This window comes from Ictidomys tridecemlineatus, chromosome 3, assembly GCF_052094955.1.
Source record: "Ictidomys tridecemlineatus isolate mIctTri1 chromosome 3, mIctTri1.hap1, whole genome shotgun sequence".
Taxonomy (NCBI): Eukaryota; Metazoa; Chordata; class Mammalia; order Rodentia; family Sciuridae; genus Ictidomys; species Ictidomys tridecemlineatus.
In genome coordinates this window covers 14,532,751-14,551,379 of record NC_135479.1, presented here as the reverse complement: position 1 = coordinate 14,551,379, position 18,629 = coordinate 14,532,751, and the positions used below count along the sequence as shown (strand labels likewise).

The window sequence follows — 18,629 nt, the reverse complement described above, 5'->3', positions numbered from 1 at the left end:
TCATAATGGAAACATAAGGATTACCTTTCAATTCTCACAATTATCCAGGTAAAGTTGGGTAACCACTTTGTTTCTGAGTTTAAAGATCTATTTAAAGATGCTATCACCATAAACCCAAATCTAAGAGGCTTTTAGCTGTGGATTCCACTGGAATGGCCACTGACTAGTGTCTGAAATGTAGGCAGGTAAGGTGGGGCATGCTCTGATTTTTCAGAATCAGTTGCTCCATGGTACCTCATGAACTTCCAATCAAAATGCAATCTTTCAAGTGGGTGTTTAAATGTTAATAAACATTTACAGATTCCCATAAAACAAATGACACCATCTAAAAGGAAGCAGGAAATTAATCTAAAACCACTGTTCACACACAGCAGCATTTTCAAGCAATTACAGTAAATGACCCCTCCCCTACATAGCCACCCCTCAGACAAAAGCACTACTTAACCCAAGAAGCACTAATGGTGTAATTCCTCACTAAAGGCAGAATAATTTCCATTTTGTGTTCAACAAATTCTCTTTGTCATAATTGAAGGTGATTATTTTCCATGAATGACTTGGTTTAATTAAGTGACATGCAGATCAACTGTGACTATAGCAACACTCACAAAACTGCCCTCTTGCTTACATTAAGCAGCTAAAGAACATTAACTAGATTGCTCTTCAAAATACTGTTACTGGAAATAAAGGGCACATCTGCTTCAATAAAGATACTCACTCAGTAGTCACTTCCAATAGAAAGGGGAGTAGGGAAAAAAGGCTAGTGTTAATTTAAACTCAATAGAAAAAGAATATCAAAAATGAAGACATTCATTATTGTGTAATATCTCTATTTTAAACTTGAGAATTAACAGATTCAAACTACCTGTTATATTCAAACATAACCACTTTTAGAAATCCTAGTCAGGCTTCTGATAAATACTAACAGCATGAATTGCCTTCGAAAGTTCTCACATTAAAGTCACCAGAGTTTAAAAAAAAATTTTCCAAAATGGAAGGCTTTTGTTTGTCTGTGCTTAACATGAGGGATATGCACACAGGCTCAATAAATTGCTGGCTCAGGCCCCAGGCACTGGAATATGAGCTGGGTCCCCTGGGGTGTGATCCAGCCCCACTGCCAAGAGCTGAAGCAGGTATGGCCCAGGGAACACCATGGAGCCCAGCCACATGAACTAGGGCTTGGGTTTCATGACCTCTATGCATCAGTTTCCTCAACCACAGAGGGAGACCACATTGCCTCTTCAGGGGAGGGCTGTGGACAGCAGCTCCTGGCACCTCCTGGTTTCCCTTTCTCTACTATAGCTAGCCCACTCTTACTGCTTGCTCTGGCCTCGCCTATTGCTGCTCCCAGGAAAGAGGTTGCACTGGGCAACCAGAAATCTGACATTGCAGGACACGGCCTGGACATCTGACCAATCCTGTGAAAGAGAGGGATTGGGTTTTTATAGTGCTGGATACGTCTCAGGAGGCCTTCACCTGGCACCCAGTGAAAATAGTCAAGAATGAATTGAGAATATTTAAAAGTAGATGTGAACAGCAAATAAATATTTCAACAAGTTAATATGATGTGCCTACAATGAAATGAGGATAAGGAAACTATGTTAGCATTAGAGGGCAAAGAAGAACTTCCTTCCATGACAATGTCTGAGCAGGCTACAAGTGCCTGGAGGACCGAGAAGCACTTAAGACTTTCTCAACATGAGTCCAGACCAACTGGCCAGGAAGCCTGAGCCTTGCAAGACTGAAAGAAGAAATGAGGTTACCAGGAAGGCTGTCTCCCCTGGGGGACGTATAAATGTAGCCACAGTGTGAAGATGGGGACATACACTGCTCCAAGAGACATTCTTAACTTGATGCAGCTACTCTGGATGAATGCAGTTACAGGTCTTTCTCATTTGTGCTCTTGACAGATGTTAAGACTCTGCAGTGAGGTGTTCCATTTAAAATGCTGCTTTCTCTAATCACCTGCTCTGGGGAGTGCTCAGGACAAAAGCCAAAGTTGAAGAACAGGACAAATTTTGATGCTTGAAGCAGAAGTTAGAGTTGGCCCTAAAAGATCCTCAGGAAAGGGGGCTAAAGGGTGCTCATGAGAGGCCCTCAGGAGATGGTGAGTCCCAATTATCAGTGAGCCCCTATAAAGTTGGCACTTTGTTTGGCAACATATGATACACAACTGACAGTGAATGACAAGCTTTAGTCAGTCTTCCTGTGAGGATCTGCCAGGTTGTTCCACTCTCTAGCTTCATGGGGGTAGGAGCAGTCACCACCACCAGAGGGACTGCAGCAGAAAACAATAGCTTATTCCAGCCAAAGTGCTTACCAAGTTCTTATTGCAGGACTTTAAAGCTAAAAATACAAGGGTGGACCCTGCCCTTAGGAAATACATACTTAATTCAAGAATAAAGATAGGAGGGCTGGGATTGTGGCTCAGCGGTAGAATGCTCACCTAGCATGTGCAAGGACCTGGGTTTGATCCTCAGTACCACATAAAAATAAAATAAAGATATTGTGTCCAACTACAACTAAAAAAATAAATATTAAAAAAAAAAAAAAGAATAAAGATGGGGTTGGCCACCTGGTGCAGCTCAGATCACAGTTCCCAAGAGACAATAAGCATGCCTGGTTGCATATCCCCAGAGACAAGAAGAGCCACAACCTGAACAGACATTCTTCTGCTCTCTCTGGGGATTTCTAGTGAACAAATCCCATGGCCTCAGTAACTCTCCTACCATGGCCATGTAAATGTGGTAGTCTTACACAACTGACAGTGAATGACAAGCTTTACTCAGTCTTCTTGTGAAGTAGCAGCTTCCTGTGAAGTAGCAGCTCCCTGTCTTACTGCTACTGAAGGCCTTGACTGTTCTCTCTTGGACAGGCTTAATGGGACACCTGCTGCTGGGAACAAAACTCCTTAAAATAGAATATCAAATCATATATTATCACTACCAGATGCTGGAGTTTCTAAGCTCTTAGAATGTACATGATTATTCTGTTCTAACAGAACTCAGAAAACTTAGCAATCCCTTAAACTTGGTTGTCTTTTTTTAAAAAATATTTTTTAGTTGTCAATGGACCTTTATTTTTTTAAATTTATTTATATGTAGTGCCGAGCATCAGAACCTAGTGCCTCACCCAGCTAGGTGAGTGCTCTACCACTGAGCCACACCCCCAGTCCAAATTTGGTTGTCTTCTATGACATCATTTTTATCTTTCTCTCCTATAACTGCTTTGATAGGGAGCTCCACCTCTTCAAGGTTGACAAAGCCAAATCAGAGTCCTCTCTTCCCCATTCCACCCAAGTTCCCCATTGGGTATTTTGTCCCATTTCCATACAATCCTTTTTTTCCTTTCTCTAACATCATCTAGTCAGGTGAATGCCACTCCCACCAGCTGAGCTCTACGACCTGGCCCTGCCTTAGCTCTCAGGCTCAGGGCAGCCTCCATCCGAAGCTGCTTCCCTAGTGTCTGCTTTTGAAGGGGGTGTAGTAGGATGATGACTCTGGCACATTTTCTGCTATATTAACTTCAGTTCTGGGACTGGATAAAGGACCTGAGCAAGGCAAGGTCCAGAATAGGACTGTAGGTGGAGGGTGCCTACAGTCAGGACAGGAGGCATCTCTGGAGACAGACAAGGACACCCATCACTCTGGGTTTTTTTGTTTTGCAGTACTAGGCATTGAACCCAGGACCCTGCACGTACTAGGCAAGTGCTCTACCACTGAGGTATACTCCCAGCCCCAGCACTCTGTTTTTGGGGGACACTCAGTGACACTCTGCAACCTTAAATATGTAAAGTAAATGTCCATGAATCAACTCCACCTCTGAGAGGTCACAGTCCACATCGATGGTTTGTTTATTCTGACTTGTTGATACACCTGTGGGTGCTGCTCTGCTACTTGTTGATACACCTGTGGGTGCTGGTCTTAGGCCCAGAAGATGAAATCTGACTGACAGAAAAGGGTCCCCACACACCCCTTTAGGAAGCTTTACTAACAATAAAGCTTGGAGGCGGTGGTAGCAGCTGACCCCAGTGGCTTATTACGTATTGCGCACTCTCTGAGCACTTTCCATGCACCATCTCATCTTCATTGCAACCAAGTGAGGCAGACTGCGTGCCACCAGGATGGCAGGATAAGGAAACCGAATTAAGGGATGGTTAGTAGTTTCTGGGTGGTCTTGCTGCCAGATGGTGACAATGTAGGAGCAGGGCTCAAACTCACAGTGCCTGGCTCCTGAGAGCCTCTGGCCAGGGCCTGGAGGCTGTGAAGCACTCAGAGGCAAGGTTGCTGAAGGCCCCTGGTGAGTCATCCTCTGGGCTCTGGCTGTATGGAACATGGCAGGGCTGGCCAGGGGGACTCTGGTTGACCTTTCAAGTTCAGATCATTCATCTTCCCCATTCTTCAAGAGTTTTTAAAAAGAGCTACACATTCTACATTAACTTTTTTATTGATAAGTGAATTCATAAAAAAATATACACAAAAAACTAACCCTGGCTTATCACTGAATGATGGGATTTTCCTTTTTACTTTTCTGGATATTTCATTTCCCTCATGAATATTTACTGGATGAATGAGAACCACTGCTCTAACAGTTAATAACATGATTGGAAAGAGTTAGCTGAGAGATGGTCTAGTGGGCCCCAAAGGGGAGGCCCCAGACAATAGCTAACGCTTATAATAGCAGCCAGGATGTGGATGAGAGGATCAGGGAAACCCAGTCTGAGGAGGGAGGGGTAACACAGGCTCCTTGGCTTTGCTGTGTGGCCTAAGAGGAGAAAGGAGACCCAAAAGCAGCCCACAGATAGAGGGCTTAGTTTCAGGGTACATGTGGAACAGAGGTGAAGCAGGAGGGCAGTGCCAGTTTCCAAGGACAGATCTTGCTCATCTTCCAGTCACTTGCCATTGATGGGAAGAAAGGATGCCCTGGGAAGGAGGGTCATTTATCTTATTCACTGCCTACACTGGTGGTGTGTCCTGGAACTCAAACTGGGCAGCACATCATTCAGAGGAAGTAAAGACTGCTCCTTTTAGAGGCAGGGCCACAAAAGCTGAGAATGGCATTTTTATTTTTGTTTATGTAGCAGGACCTGATGGCTTGGAGCTGTAGGGTCAACTGGATATCACAGTAACATACATCCTGAACTCTCCAACAGCAAAGCATGGAAGGCAGCAATAAAAACAGGAAAATAACAATAGCTAATGCTTATAAAGCACTGCCTGGCATCAGGTGCAAGTGCCTTTCATGGAAGTGCCTTTCACGAGTTAACTCACATAACTCTCAAGACAAGCTGTGAGCTGGGTGCTATGAGGGTTCCCATTTGAGCACTGAGGAAGTGAAGAGGTTCAGAAACCTGCCTAAGAAATGGAGCTGTGAACCGAGCAGTCTCACCCCAGAGTTGGCACTGGGAGCCACACTGTGTGTTGCCTAAGAAGTGCATCCCCTAGGACAGAAAAATCCTCCTGGCTCTGGCCTAAATATCCCTTCCAAGCCATGTGCTGCCAACAAGCAAGCACAAGTCAGGAAAATATTTTTCAAAAGGGCAGGAGCAGATTCTACTGGAGATGCCTCTCCTTGGAGCTATTGAAGCCTCCTTTGCCTGGATTACATTTCCCTGGAAGGATGAGCTCTGTTTTTCAGGGTCAGTTCTGGCAAATCATCCCAGATTTTAATCCCTAAAAGGAAAGGTTCCCACCTAGAGCAACGGAATCCAACACATGACACAGTGATGCCCACATAATGACCTCTGGTCACTGATGAATCCCATAAGATTGTCACCTAGTGATGTCACAGTTTCTTAGCTTATGTAAGCACTCTATGGTGTCCGCACAACCTGGAAATCAACTAATGTTCTTGAATGTATCCCCACCGTTAAGTTGTGTGTGGCTGTACTTCTTTCATGCTCATTAATCTTTTACCATGATACATGTATCCTTTGCAGATGTGGAAAAACCTAATTTGATCAAACTTAACCCTATGAGCTTTATGACTTTTTTGTTCCTTTCTCTGGTCACATTTTCTCTCTTGTTATACAAGGAGGCAGATCTCTAAAACTTGCCCTGAAAGGAGTTAAATAAACCTCACCTGGATTAAAAACCAGCAATGCCTTGATCTGCACAGTGAAATGTCTTACCCTGGCTCTTGCTCCTGAGGAACAGGAAAGAAGCTCAAGATTCACTGGAATTATCCTCAAAGGCTGACCACAGCTGCCCCATGAGGATGCAGAGTTCAAAGCCACAGAGATACTTCTTAGATGCTGCAAAGCCCCCTGCGGCCCTGCACCCCTCTCCTTGGAAATTTCTATTAATTCAGCAAAGGACAGTGCTGAGATAAGAGATTGCTAAGGCATCAGAAAACAGAGCACATGTATTATTTACTTTTTTAAAGCATGACTCTCAGGAGGTTTGTGTAAGCTAATCATTTCCCAGTTTGTTACCAGTCAGTTCCTAAAGAGGCAAAGAGCAAATGGCACCTGAGTCAGAGGAAAGGAAGGTAGCTCCTACACACTGAAGAGGCAAAGATTCCAGCTATGTAACCAACCCATCAAAAGCAATTTTAAAATTGTGCATGGGATTAAGAAAACTATAGCCAAATAATTTGCAAAGAATCCAAATCTCCTCAAATTTTACTTTTATCGAACCAGAAATGACCAAACTCAGAAGCACAAAGATTCATCAAGGTATAGACATACAGAGGGGTTACAGGCAATCTCAACATACAGGTGGACTTCTGGGTTTGCAAACACTCTGATCTTTCTCTGAAATCAATGTGATGCTAAAAACATGGAAATATGGGCTCTCTTTCAGTTGAAGTATTGCTAGAGAGATATGCAGGGCTGCTACCTATAGTGACAGAAAGATCTCTTCATATTTACATCAAATGTACACCACAGCAGAAAAATGATTTCCTTATATACAATTCAAGAACCATCTGACACAGCCATACAGAGACAAAAGCAGCTTCTATAGTTTACAAATTCTACAAAACATTTACTTCAAAATAAATATCTCTTTCTTGAAAAGCTGTAATTATTTTTTTTCCTAAATTTGTTTCTGAGCCATTTTAAGAATAATGTAACAATGCTTTAAGTGGAAAGAGGCTCACTGGCAAGGGATGCTACAGTAAAGAAACTCATAAGACTTTCCCCTACATGCTGATGCCTATCTGGCTAACTCCTCTTTCTTACTTAACTCCTGCATACTAAAATTTCCCTGTCTAAATCCTCTTACTTATTTTTTATCTTTCAAAAAAAATTTGATCTTTATATATATATATATATATATATATATATATATATATATATATATATATATATATGACAGTAGAATGTATTTTAACATATTATTCATACATGGAGTAATCTAATTAGGATCCCATACTCATGGCTGTACATGATGTGGAATTTCATTGTGGTATATTCTTATAGAACATAGGAAAGTTATATCCAATCATTCTACTGCCTTTCCTATTCCCATCCCCCCCTCCATTCCCTTCATTCTTCTTTATCTAATCCACTTAACTTCTATCCCCTACCCCCCTATTGTGTGTTACCATCTGAATATCAGAGAAAACATCTGGTCTTTGGGTTTTGGGGATTGCCTTATTTCACTTAGCATGATAGTCTCCAAATCTATCCATTTACTGGCAAAAGTCAGAGTCATTCTTTTTTGATGACTGAGTATTATTCTATTATGTATATATAACACATTTTCTTTATCCATTCATCTGTTTAAATGCATCTAGGTTGGTTCTATAGCTTAGCTATTGTGAACTAAGCTGCTATAAACATTGGCGTCACTGCTTTACTGCTGTAGGATGATTTAAGTCCTTTGGGTATATACTGAAGAGAGGGATAACTGGGTCAAATGACGGTTCCACTTCAAGTTTCCAGATCCTTTTAAAATCACATAACACAAATATCTTTGTTGTTGTTGTTATAGTACTGGGGATTGAACACAGGGATGCTCTACCACTGAGCTACATCTCTACCCACTCTTTTTTCCCCCTTGAGACAAGGTCTCATGAAGTTGCCCAGATTGGGCTTAAACTTGGAATACTCCTGCCTCAGAGTCTTGAGTAGCTGGGATTACAGATGTGTACTACCATGCCAGGCTCGACATATAAACCATTATCCTCATAAATCTATTTAAATTCTCTGTATTCAAATCAAACTTTCCCTCCATCTACAAAAGTAGCATAAAAGCTGTATCAGTAGCACGTTTAAAAAATCAGTTCTTGGGATGGGGCTGTGGCTCAGCAGTAAAGTGCTTGCCTAGCATGTGCAAGGCCCTGGGTTCGATCCTCAGCACTACCTAAAAATAAATAAATAAAATAAAGGCATTGTGTCCAACTACAATGAAAAAATTAAAAAAAAAAATCAATCTGATGTGAGAGTTTGAGGCATCAGGACTATAAGTTCGAGGCCAGCCTGGGTAACTTAGTATGACCTTATCCCAAAATAAAAATAAAAAGGGTTGGGGTGTAGCTCAGTGGTAGAGTACCCATGGCTTTAATCCCCAATATCACTTAAAGATCAATTCCACGGGCTTTTTGCCCAGCAATGAGCCTTCCTCTCACATTATTATACTTGAATTTATGTTGCTGTCTTGCACTTACTCAGTACCTACTAGGAGTATAAGGAACATAAAGAGATAAAACACAAAGGTCAAAAAATTTACAACCTAGGAGCTGGGGTGGGAAGGAAGCAATGTGAACAGAGGCAGCTCCTGGCAGGGAGCCAGGGCTGGGGCAGATGCCCACAAGCCTCTAAGAGAAGAGTGGGTCTGAGTCAGCCCACTGCCTCACACAGCAAGGGCTGCAGCCCGCACAGGACCTCAGACCCCATCAACTGGCAGGAGGGCATCTTTGAGCTGAAGGTTGTAACAATCCAAGAATCTGGCAGGACTTGTTTAGGGAGCCTGGATATATTCCCCATTTGTATAAGACAGCGACTGTTAAGAACAAAAGACATTCAATGTGAAATAGGATGGTTCAAAAGATTCCAGCTTCCTCCAAATACAAAGTCTTGGGATTGAATCAGCAGCAATGGAAACATCTGGACGCTAATATAAATGATCAATTCCCATCTAAATAGTCAGAGTTACCTTGATGATCAACATAAGGCTTGAAGGCCTGAAGGATTTTTGGCACAGCCACCCCCATGTCAAGTTCTGTCAGAGTTAGCTCGTTCATAAAGTAGGGGAGCTAGAGAAAAGAAATAAACAATAAATGAGTTAGAAAATGCTTAAAGTAAGTCAGAGTTCAACACACTCTTGGAGGGCATGGTTGTCAAGGTTTGGGAGACACATCACTTACTTAACCAAATATAATTGTGCACACACAATATACCACAGACAGAACCATGAACAAGGAGGCCAGTTCCTTGCTCTAGGGAGGTTTACACTGGGGAGGTAACAAACCTGGGGAGGTAGAGATAGATAAATAGGTAGACAAATAATATAATCTTGTAAAGCAGGTAATGGGACACAGGAAGTGTGGTGCTCTCGGTCAAGGGTGGCTCTCTTGGCTACAGAGTCAGGGAAGACTTCTCTGAGAAGTAGCATTTGACCAGAGACCTGCCTGTGGAGTCAGAGCCAGCCACACTGGCGAGATTAGAAGGCCCAGAGTTGATGAAGCATGGGATGTGGAGCTCTCTTAGCTGACTAATGCTTAGTGTCCGGTAGGAAATCGCTACATTTCTGATAGGAAAACTCACCATTAAAACCTTTGTAAGAAATCACATCTCTTTGGCCTTGTGCTGGATATTTTCTGTTTGTCCCTTACAGTCATACCCACCCCTAGGCTGAGAGGCTGGTCTGTGCGAACTGCATCCCTGGTCGTCTTGCCCCTTGGTTTCTGACTGTACCTGGTCATGGGATACACCACTGGATAGGGAAGAGCGTAGTCAAGCCCTTGTCCTCTCCCTCCACTGAAGATCACAGCTCCTGTGACAGAGGAAGCCCTTTCCACAAGCTACCCTGCCCAATTTCTGATAACTGATTTCTGTTCCTTGCCTTGCCCTTCAGGAAGGGTCACAGCTCCCCACTTGTGCTGGCCCAGGAAGACCAAGAAAGATGAGTGGGTCTGAAACCAAACCCATTGTCTAACACTCTGGCAGGGGCTAAATCCACACAGAAACTCAGGTCTCATCAACTGGCATGAAGGCATCTTTGGGCTGGAGGAGGCCCTATAACATCCAAGAGACCAGAAGGAGCAGTGACTCCATGACCCCTCCAGTCACTCATCTGAGCATGCCATCTGGTTCCTGCTGGACCCCGACTAAAACACACCTCCTAATCTATCAGCAGGAATTTATTCTAGAAGAAGTATCATAATAGCACTGGTATCATACTCAGAAATTCCAACATGATCTCAAGATTATACAGCTAATTCAATTGTATTTCCTCCATCTGGATTTTTATATATGGTTTTTGTTTTGTGGTACTGGGAATTGAACTACTACTACTGCTACTACTATTAGTACTACTACCAGCACCACTACTGTGCTACATCCCAGTCCTTCTTATTGTTTTTATTATTATTATTGTGTGTGTGTGTGTGTGTGTGTTGCTGGGGATCAAACCCAGGGCCTAGTGCATGCAAGGCAAGCACTCTACCAACTGAGCTATATGCCCAGCCCTATTTTTTAAATTTTGACACAGGATCTCTCTTAGTTGCCCAGGCTGGCTTCGAACTTATGATCTTCCTGTCTCGGCCTCCTGAGTAGCTGGGATTATAGGCGTGTGCCACCATACCTGGCTATGTATGTATTTTTTAGAATTTCATGTTATCCATTCTTTTTATGTAAGGTATAAATTAGGGATCCAATTTTTTTTTTAAAGAGAGAGTGAGAGAGAAGGGAGAGAGAGAGAATTTTTCATATTTATTTTTTAGTTCTCGGCGGACACAACATCTTTGTTGGTATGTGGTGCTGAGGATCGAACCCGGGCAGCACGCATGCCAGGCGAGCGCGCTACCGCTTGAGCCACATCCCCTGCCCTAGGGATCCAATTTAATTTTTTCCCTAAATGACTAGTCAGCAATCTCAATCTATTTACTGAACAATCAATACCTTCCTTACTAACCTATACTACCACCTTTAAATACTAGATTCCCAACACCCTGGAATTCTGTATTGGACTTTCTTTTTTCTGCCACTATCAAACTGCTCTTATTATTTTAGCTTTATAATACATTATTTTTTTTCTTTTTATTTTGGTACTGAGGATTAAATCCAGGGGCACTTTACCACTGATCACATCCCAGCCCTTTTATTTAATTCTGGGATAGGATCTCATTGAATTGCCAAGCCTGGCCACAAACTTGTGATCTTCCTGCCTTAGCCCCCTGAGTCTCTAGGATTGCAGGTATGCACTACTGCACCCAACTATAACACAATTTTAAATCTGGAAAGTCTGATTCCTTTTCATTTCCTCCCAGAATTTTTTGAGTTATGAGCATTTTACCAGTTGAACACTGGAATAATTTTGTAAAATTTAAAATAAAAATCAAGATTTTAAAATTTAAAAATAAACAATGTTTCCCACAAAATGAGGTAGCATCTAGTCAGGCAGAGACTTAATACCTAACTTGGCTGGGCCTCTTCAGCTGATTCTATGCAGAAAAGCATAAACTTGCAGGGCTCATGAGGAGAACTGCACCTCTGATCTTTCCCTGGGGTGGAGGGGTTAGGTTACAGAGATTCTGATGTTTTCAATGAGCAAAATGTGAGTAGAGGCAGCATTCATGCGTGCATTTTTGCATTGGTGGTTACTGCATTTGGAAACCTTTTTCCAAAGAATAGGTGCTGCAAGTGGGGCTGACCCCTATCAACCCGCAAAAATGTACGTGGCCAAGGAAATACTCAAAATCTCACACACTTACACAGTGATTTTTGTTACTGTCATTCCAAGTCCCAGCACTTTAGGAGCCTGCCAGGTTAGAGAGACTTCCTGGGGCTAGCTGAGGAACAGGCCACCTCCATCAGTGTTTCTATGGGAAAGTCTGACAATGAGCCACACTAGGAATGTAAACTGTGTTCCTTTTTCTGTGCCACACCTCCCTCCACTATACCATCCTGTACCCTACAGTCCCTGAAAAGACAAAGGAAGGACCTGGGACAAGCCCTGAGACAAAGGAGGGGCCTCAAGGCACTGAGGGCTGAGGTGGTGGCAGGGAGTGGATGAAGATTTACCTATCAGTAAGCACAATGGGGACTGCCATCAGCAGAGCCTTTCTTTACTCACTTGTTTACCCAACCTCAAGAATCTATAATATCTCTAACCACCCTTCCTCACACTCCTCCTATCCAGCTTTCTACCCTAAAACAGCCTCCTTCCTATGTTGTAGGACAAGGCAAGAGAATATCGCTCGTTCTGTGCTGTTCACCCAGAAACCTTTCTTCTCACCCAATGGGCCTCGTGGTGAGACAGAAACCCACAGGCGTGCTCCTGACCCTCCGGAATAAACTCGCTGGGATAGAGCAGTCAGATGTATGGGTAATGCTCAGGTCGGCAGGTGATAAGTCAGAAACTGTGTGCAATGACAGAGCATTCACTCACACAGGCAGAGCCCCTGAGGGCCCCAAGGCTGTATTCAAGCAGCAACCAAAGCCCAGAGTGCATTTGCTACTGGGGCAGAAACCCAGCTTATTTGAAATCCATCCTGGGGCACCAGATGCACACACAAGGCTGTTCTGTTACCACATGACTTATTGTCATGTGTAAGGGTGACAATATAAGATTCCAGGACAAGGCCAGCAGAGTTCTCCATATGTCAAGTCATCAAGGGAAACCAGGAGGTGGGAGGTCTATGTCACAGGGAACTCAGGCTCCTCTAGGCACTCTTCTGTTCCCCTTCTGGTTCTTGACTAGATGTTTAAGCAGAACCCACTCACTACTATGTTTAAGAGTTAGCACCCTCCAGAGGTACGGGCTAGTTGGCGGTAATGAGTTCTTCCGGCAAATGATGATGTCAGGTGCAGAATTTGGTACCTTTCTTCTGCCTTTCTGGTCATTCCCATGACTGGGTCTCCTCTGGTGATCAGGGCACTTCACTAATATCCTGGGTCTCCTCTGGTGATCAGGGCACTTCACTATGCAGCAGCTCAGGTAGGGGGTGAGGGTGTGGCTAGCAATGGAGGGGATACAGACCCCCACTCTGAAATCTCACACTGCTAGATCTAGATCACCCTTGTCTATTCTAACCTTTTAGTACTTCTGACCTCTAAAAAGTAAAAAGGAAGTTGGTTGTGAACTGCAAAAGCCTATTTGACCAGCAAAAAGAGAAAATGAAAATAGAAAACTTTCCCTAACTTACTCAGGTGTGAGTCTACCATGGGGACAGTGGCACCATAAACTTCAGGCTCTGGGGAGAACAGTGGAACAAGCCTCTCAATCGGTCTGGACTGTGCATAAGGAGAGCTCTGACCGTGTACCTTGACATGGGATTATAGCCTCTGTCATTTCTAAGGCTGAGTGGGCTCTAAGTTGGCTGTTGGTGTCTCATATTCCAACGCAGAGGGTCATAGCTGCTTGGGTGGGACTGGCTAGCAAAAGTAGAGTCAACCCTCAACCTGCCTCAAGAACACACTGGCAGACACTTGTTGAAGAGCACTCCCAAAGCCCTGCCCCAAATTCTGTCTGGAAATTTGCTCCTCCTCTTTATTGGGGTCAGAAAAAGGAATATGTTGGCTTGTAGACGGCAACAAAACTTAACAGAACTCAACCAAGACAGACAAGGCTCTGCTCTTCACCTGGGGGAATGCCTGATACCAAACAGAAGCTCCCCATGCCCACATTTTCCTTCGAATCTACCTTAGCCCACAGCTTCTTAACCTGAAGTTCTTAAACTCTTTGTAACTGTGGGCAAAATTCTGTGCCAGTATACATTTCTCCATAAGTTTCTGCTTCTCAAAGATATCTATGATCTAAAAGAAAAAAAAAATAGAGCCACTAATAAAAGCTACAGGCTGTGAAGACTTGGAGACCAATGTTACTCTCTTCCTGGCTGGGTCTTCATCAGGTCAAAGATATACTTTTAAAGAACCTCCAGAAGGCCTCGGTTGGCAGATGTATCCTTTAATGACTGTCATGAGGAATACTTTTGCAGTTTAAACTCACTCACAAGAGAGCTGGCTGAGCACCAGGAATGCTTCTTCAGCAGAGAAAGCCCAAAATAAAGTACCATCTGGCCAAAAAGTAAGGTCCATTGCAGACAGATTCTGAGTGAAGCTCCTAACTTTCCCAGCTGTGGGAAGCAGTGTGGCTCAGAAAGGGGTCTTCAATAGTTTGGGATTTCCTCTGAGAGTATTGTGTAGTCTGGACCACTTCGAGGCTCAGACTGGGTTCTGGACAAACAATTTAAATTTGTTTCTTACTCAAACATAACAGAATTACTCAAGACAAATCAGTTTCAGGAGCTCACATTTTCCCCAATAAATTCTGGACTACCACCTAGAGTGGATAATTATGTGACAACACAAGAAATAAAGTAAACAGGATAGTTCACTCAGTCCCCAGATACACTTAGTCAAGGTCAGTCTGTGATCTGGGTCAGATGTGTTGTTTGAGAACAACTTATTAGCTGATATGTTAAATGCTTAAAACTAAATTATTTTTCATTCAGGACACAGAGTACAAAATGTCCAGAAATTAAGAAGTAGGAAAATAGAAGTCTCTTGTGTAAAAAGCAATACCTTTATTTTGCTGAGTTTCATCTGAATTTTCTTAGACACCAGATCCGACCAGTATTTCTCTCCCAAGAAGTCCCAAAATATTCTTCCAAGCAAAGCATTCACCCAGGCTTCCTGTTCTTCCTCCTCAGAGGGTGGAGCCTCTGGCAACTGGCAAAAGTAAAGGGACCAAAATTAGCTGGAAGGCAACTGGAGAGTAAGACAGGTGCTTATTTTCATAAATAAATAAATTCTGAAGTTCCCTCCCTCAGAATCAGAGGACTGCATAAGATATATTTCTTGCCTATAAATGACAAGCCTCACATTAACTGGTGAATAGAAAAGGGAGAAATGAAAGCTGCCATCACAGTGGAAACCATTTCCTTTCTCCACCAGTCTTCCTGTGAGCCAGCTAATATTCCACATAAATAGCTTAGCTGCATTGCCCTGCCTCCCACAGTATCAAGGACATATCTGATCAAATGTCATTTTTTTCAGCCCAGGCTTGGATATGTAATTGTCCCTAGCTGGTCCTCATCCAGGCAGTCCTCAGTTCCCCTGTGGCCCGACTCTTAGGTCTGGCCTAATTCTTGCAAGGTCAAAATATTTGGGGGAGGTCCTTCTGAGACACTAAGCTGAGTGGGCATCAAGAGTTTTAGAAGCCTCTTTCCATGTGATGAAGAGGTGGGGTGAAGGACCATGGGCTGGATGAGAGAGAGCTGCTCTCAGGGCAGCTGTTTTCTCCAACCTCTGCCCAGTGAAACCCCCTCATCCTCTCCCCACTCTAAAATCTGTCTGAAATATTTGCTGTGGCTAGTGTGAGCAGAACTGTGTCACCACAGTTTCCTAGGCTAGTCACTATGGACTCTGGCCTGGTAAGGATCAGGGATGGGGAAAAAGGAGGAGAAGACCTGGGGTTAGAGCTCAGTGGTGGAGTACTTGGCCAGCATGGGTGAGGCCCTGGATTCAGTCCCCAGCACCAAAACCAAACTAAAACAAAGCAAAAAAAGAAGAGAGAAGGATGAGGAAGAGGGAGAAGCCGGGAGGAGGAGGAAGCATAAGCACACATGGAGGGTACTGTGAGGTTTAAGTGGTTGCCAGCAGGTGATGAGTTCAGAATTCAGTAACTGGCGGCTTCCACACTGCCGTTATTGCTGCTGTCCACTGACCACACACCAGCCCTATGACAGACTCCTCAGGCTGCCTCATTCACATTCACCCTAGAAGATGGGAACTATTCAAGGGAGGAGAGGAGTATATATGTTGTGGGGGTGCTGGAGTCGGGTGTGGAGTAGCAGAAGTTAGTGGTCCCCTTTTCCTTGGGCTGAGGTCACTAATTAGACTACAGACTTAGAGACATGAGCTTTGAAAAGTAAAGATCAAAAGATCTAGAAAAGTAGAAATCTGTGAATCGTTTGCTCTTCCCCTCCTTTTGTGGCTCACATAAGTGCACCCATCCTGCCACATACCCTGCACACCCACTCCCTTCCCACCTCCGACTCATGCATCTGCACTGGCCCGACCTTTCTAGGAAGTGGTAGTTGTGACCCTGTCACAGCTGTGTGCTCACGCTATGATGCCCATGGATCCAACACCAGCAGGTCTGAGTGCCTGTGAGAACCATCAGGGTCTGTGGCATGTACTTCTGAAGCCCAGAGTTCTGAGGGGCTGACCCAGGTGGGCCAGACACAGAGCCTGAGCGTAGGCCACAGAGACAGCTCGGCACTCATCTGTCCATGACTCTTGTCACTGCTGTGTCATCTCTCTCTTTGGGTGGGGGGAGTTGCTCACATATTCAATCACTTGTTACTGAATGTGATATGTTCTAAGAGTGCTTCAAATTCAGGTGTTTTTCAAGGTCCTTCATGAATATTATTAAATCTCACTTTAAACCCTGATTTATAATGAATATGTTGGTCCTTCAATTTAAGAAATGAATCTACCTCACTCTTTAATGTCTGAAAAATTCTATCAGTAATTTTCTAGTACTGCCATGTCTTTGGACATTAACCAAGATGTTTGCTACCACCAGGTCCTGGACAGAAGGGCAGAAGTTTGCACCAGTGACCACTTAGTCATGCCACAAACTGTACGTGTTGTTTGAATATTTTCTTTCAGTCTAAACATCACCACTTCAATCCGTGGGTATTAGGTGCAGCTTTTCTGAGGTTGCCATCTTCAAGTCCCATCAGATCATCTACACAGACTTCTGAGAAGAGCACTCATCTGAGGACAATGCCCATTCAAGCCATTCAGGTTGGACCAAGCTACTCCCTGCATCAGGCCCTGTACCTCTTATCTAGATTTATAGGTTACCTAAGAGAATAGATTGCCTTTTCCCTTACACCATGCATAGCAGCATTATGATCATCCATGCTATTGCATGAGATAGGATGTGGTTCCTTCCCTTCATCAGCTTTTCTTTACAATCCTCGTTTTCACAGGAAACAGATTTTACATAAAGTGTAAAAAAACAAAGGCTATTTCACAATGTGTGTCCAAACCAATGGCACATGACGTGGTAAAATTTCTGAAATAACTGACAAGTGGGTTGATTTTCCTTTTCAACAGCTCCTATTTCTAATGCAGGCTTCTCTCCATAGTCACACCAGAAACAAAGGAAAACCTGAGAGCAGCACAACACCAACAATGCATCAAAGAAGCTTTATGAACAAAATCTGGACTCAACAGGCTGCTAGGAGAACTCATTCCCAATGCTGTCATAAAAATTTAAGAGCTTAGAGAACAAATGCGCATACATTTCCTAATATTGCCGTTTGGCTGCAGGGAGAGATGTGAGGAGAATATTCATTTCACTATTTCCATTTCAACAGTATACATACATTTAGAAGTGGTAGATTCCCAAAGATGGCTGGGGGCGGGGGCGGGGAGGGGGGGGAGTGGCAGCGGGTAGAGTTCACTGGTCCAGAGCTAAAGCAAAGCTAATCAAGACTGAGCAGCTCTGCTGTAATGCTTCCTATTACAAATGGCTGAGGTCAGCCCGGCTTTTTTACTTAGTGCCTCTGCTCCTAGTTTGGCCATGCACAGCAGCAGCCTCAAAGCTGTCATGGGGTATCACGAGTGGCAGCTTGGTCCAGGAGAGGACCCTTCTCCTGATTCATTTGCTTTCTTTCCCGATATAAAAAGAATGCACATTCATTAGGGAATACACTTGCAATCTTACTGCCCAGATATAATTATTTAAAACATCTTTACTATATTTTCTTTCAGTCTTTTTTAATGTGTATAAATACTTTTAAGAATACAAAACTTTTTTTCAAAACAAAATTGGGTCTGGCTATATGGTAATGTATTTTTTTTACAGTTATATTGAGATATAATTCACAGACTATACAATTCATCCATTTAAAGCAAATAATTCAACAGCTTCTGTAGAAAACAGTATGGGAATTCCTTAAAAATTTACACACACAATTACCATATGATGCAGCAATTCCATTCTGGTATATACCCCAAAAACTGGAAGCAGGATCTCAGAGATACGTGTTCACCATCTTGATGGTCCCATTATTCACAATAACTATGTACACACAACTCAGGTGCCCACTGACATAGGAAGGGATAAACAAAACGTGGACTATACATATAATGGAATATTATTCAGTCTTTTTAAAAGGAACCACATCCTATCTCATGTAATAGCATGGATGATCATAATGCTGCTATGCATGGTGTAATCCCAGCAGCTTGGGAGACTTGAGGCAAGAGAATGGCAAGTTCAAACCAGCCTCAGCAGCTTAGTGAGGCACTAAGCAACTAAATGAGACTCTGTCTCTAAATAAAATATAAAAAAGGGCTGGGATGTGGATCAGTGGTGAAGCACCCTTGGGTTCAATCCCTAGTACAAACCCCACCTCCCAAAATGGTTAAATGGTAAATTTTGCTTTGTACATTATACCACATAAAAATAATAAATTTTAAAAGAGCATGATTTAGAAATTTT

General features: G+C 43.2%; 1 protein-coding gene across 2 annotated transcripts in view; it reads right to left on the bottom strand.

Annotated features, from left to right (window-relative positions):
- Tex2 (testis expressed 2) overlaps nt 1-18,629 on the bottom strand; it is a 111,234-nt gene that overhangs the window by 15,615 nt on the left and 76,990 nt on the right. For both annotated transcript variants that reach the window (XM_078041878.1, XM_078041879.1), the window contains exons 6-7: nt 14,690-14,836; nt 9,099-9,198 (exon numbers count right to left, since the gene is read on the bottom strand). In XM_078041878.1, the coding sequence (XP_077898004.1) occupies nt 9,099-9,198; nt 14,690-14,836 (247 nt within the window). The remainder of the gene's footprint in view (nt 1-9,098; nt 9,199-14,689; nt 14,837-18,629) is intronic.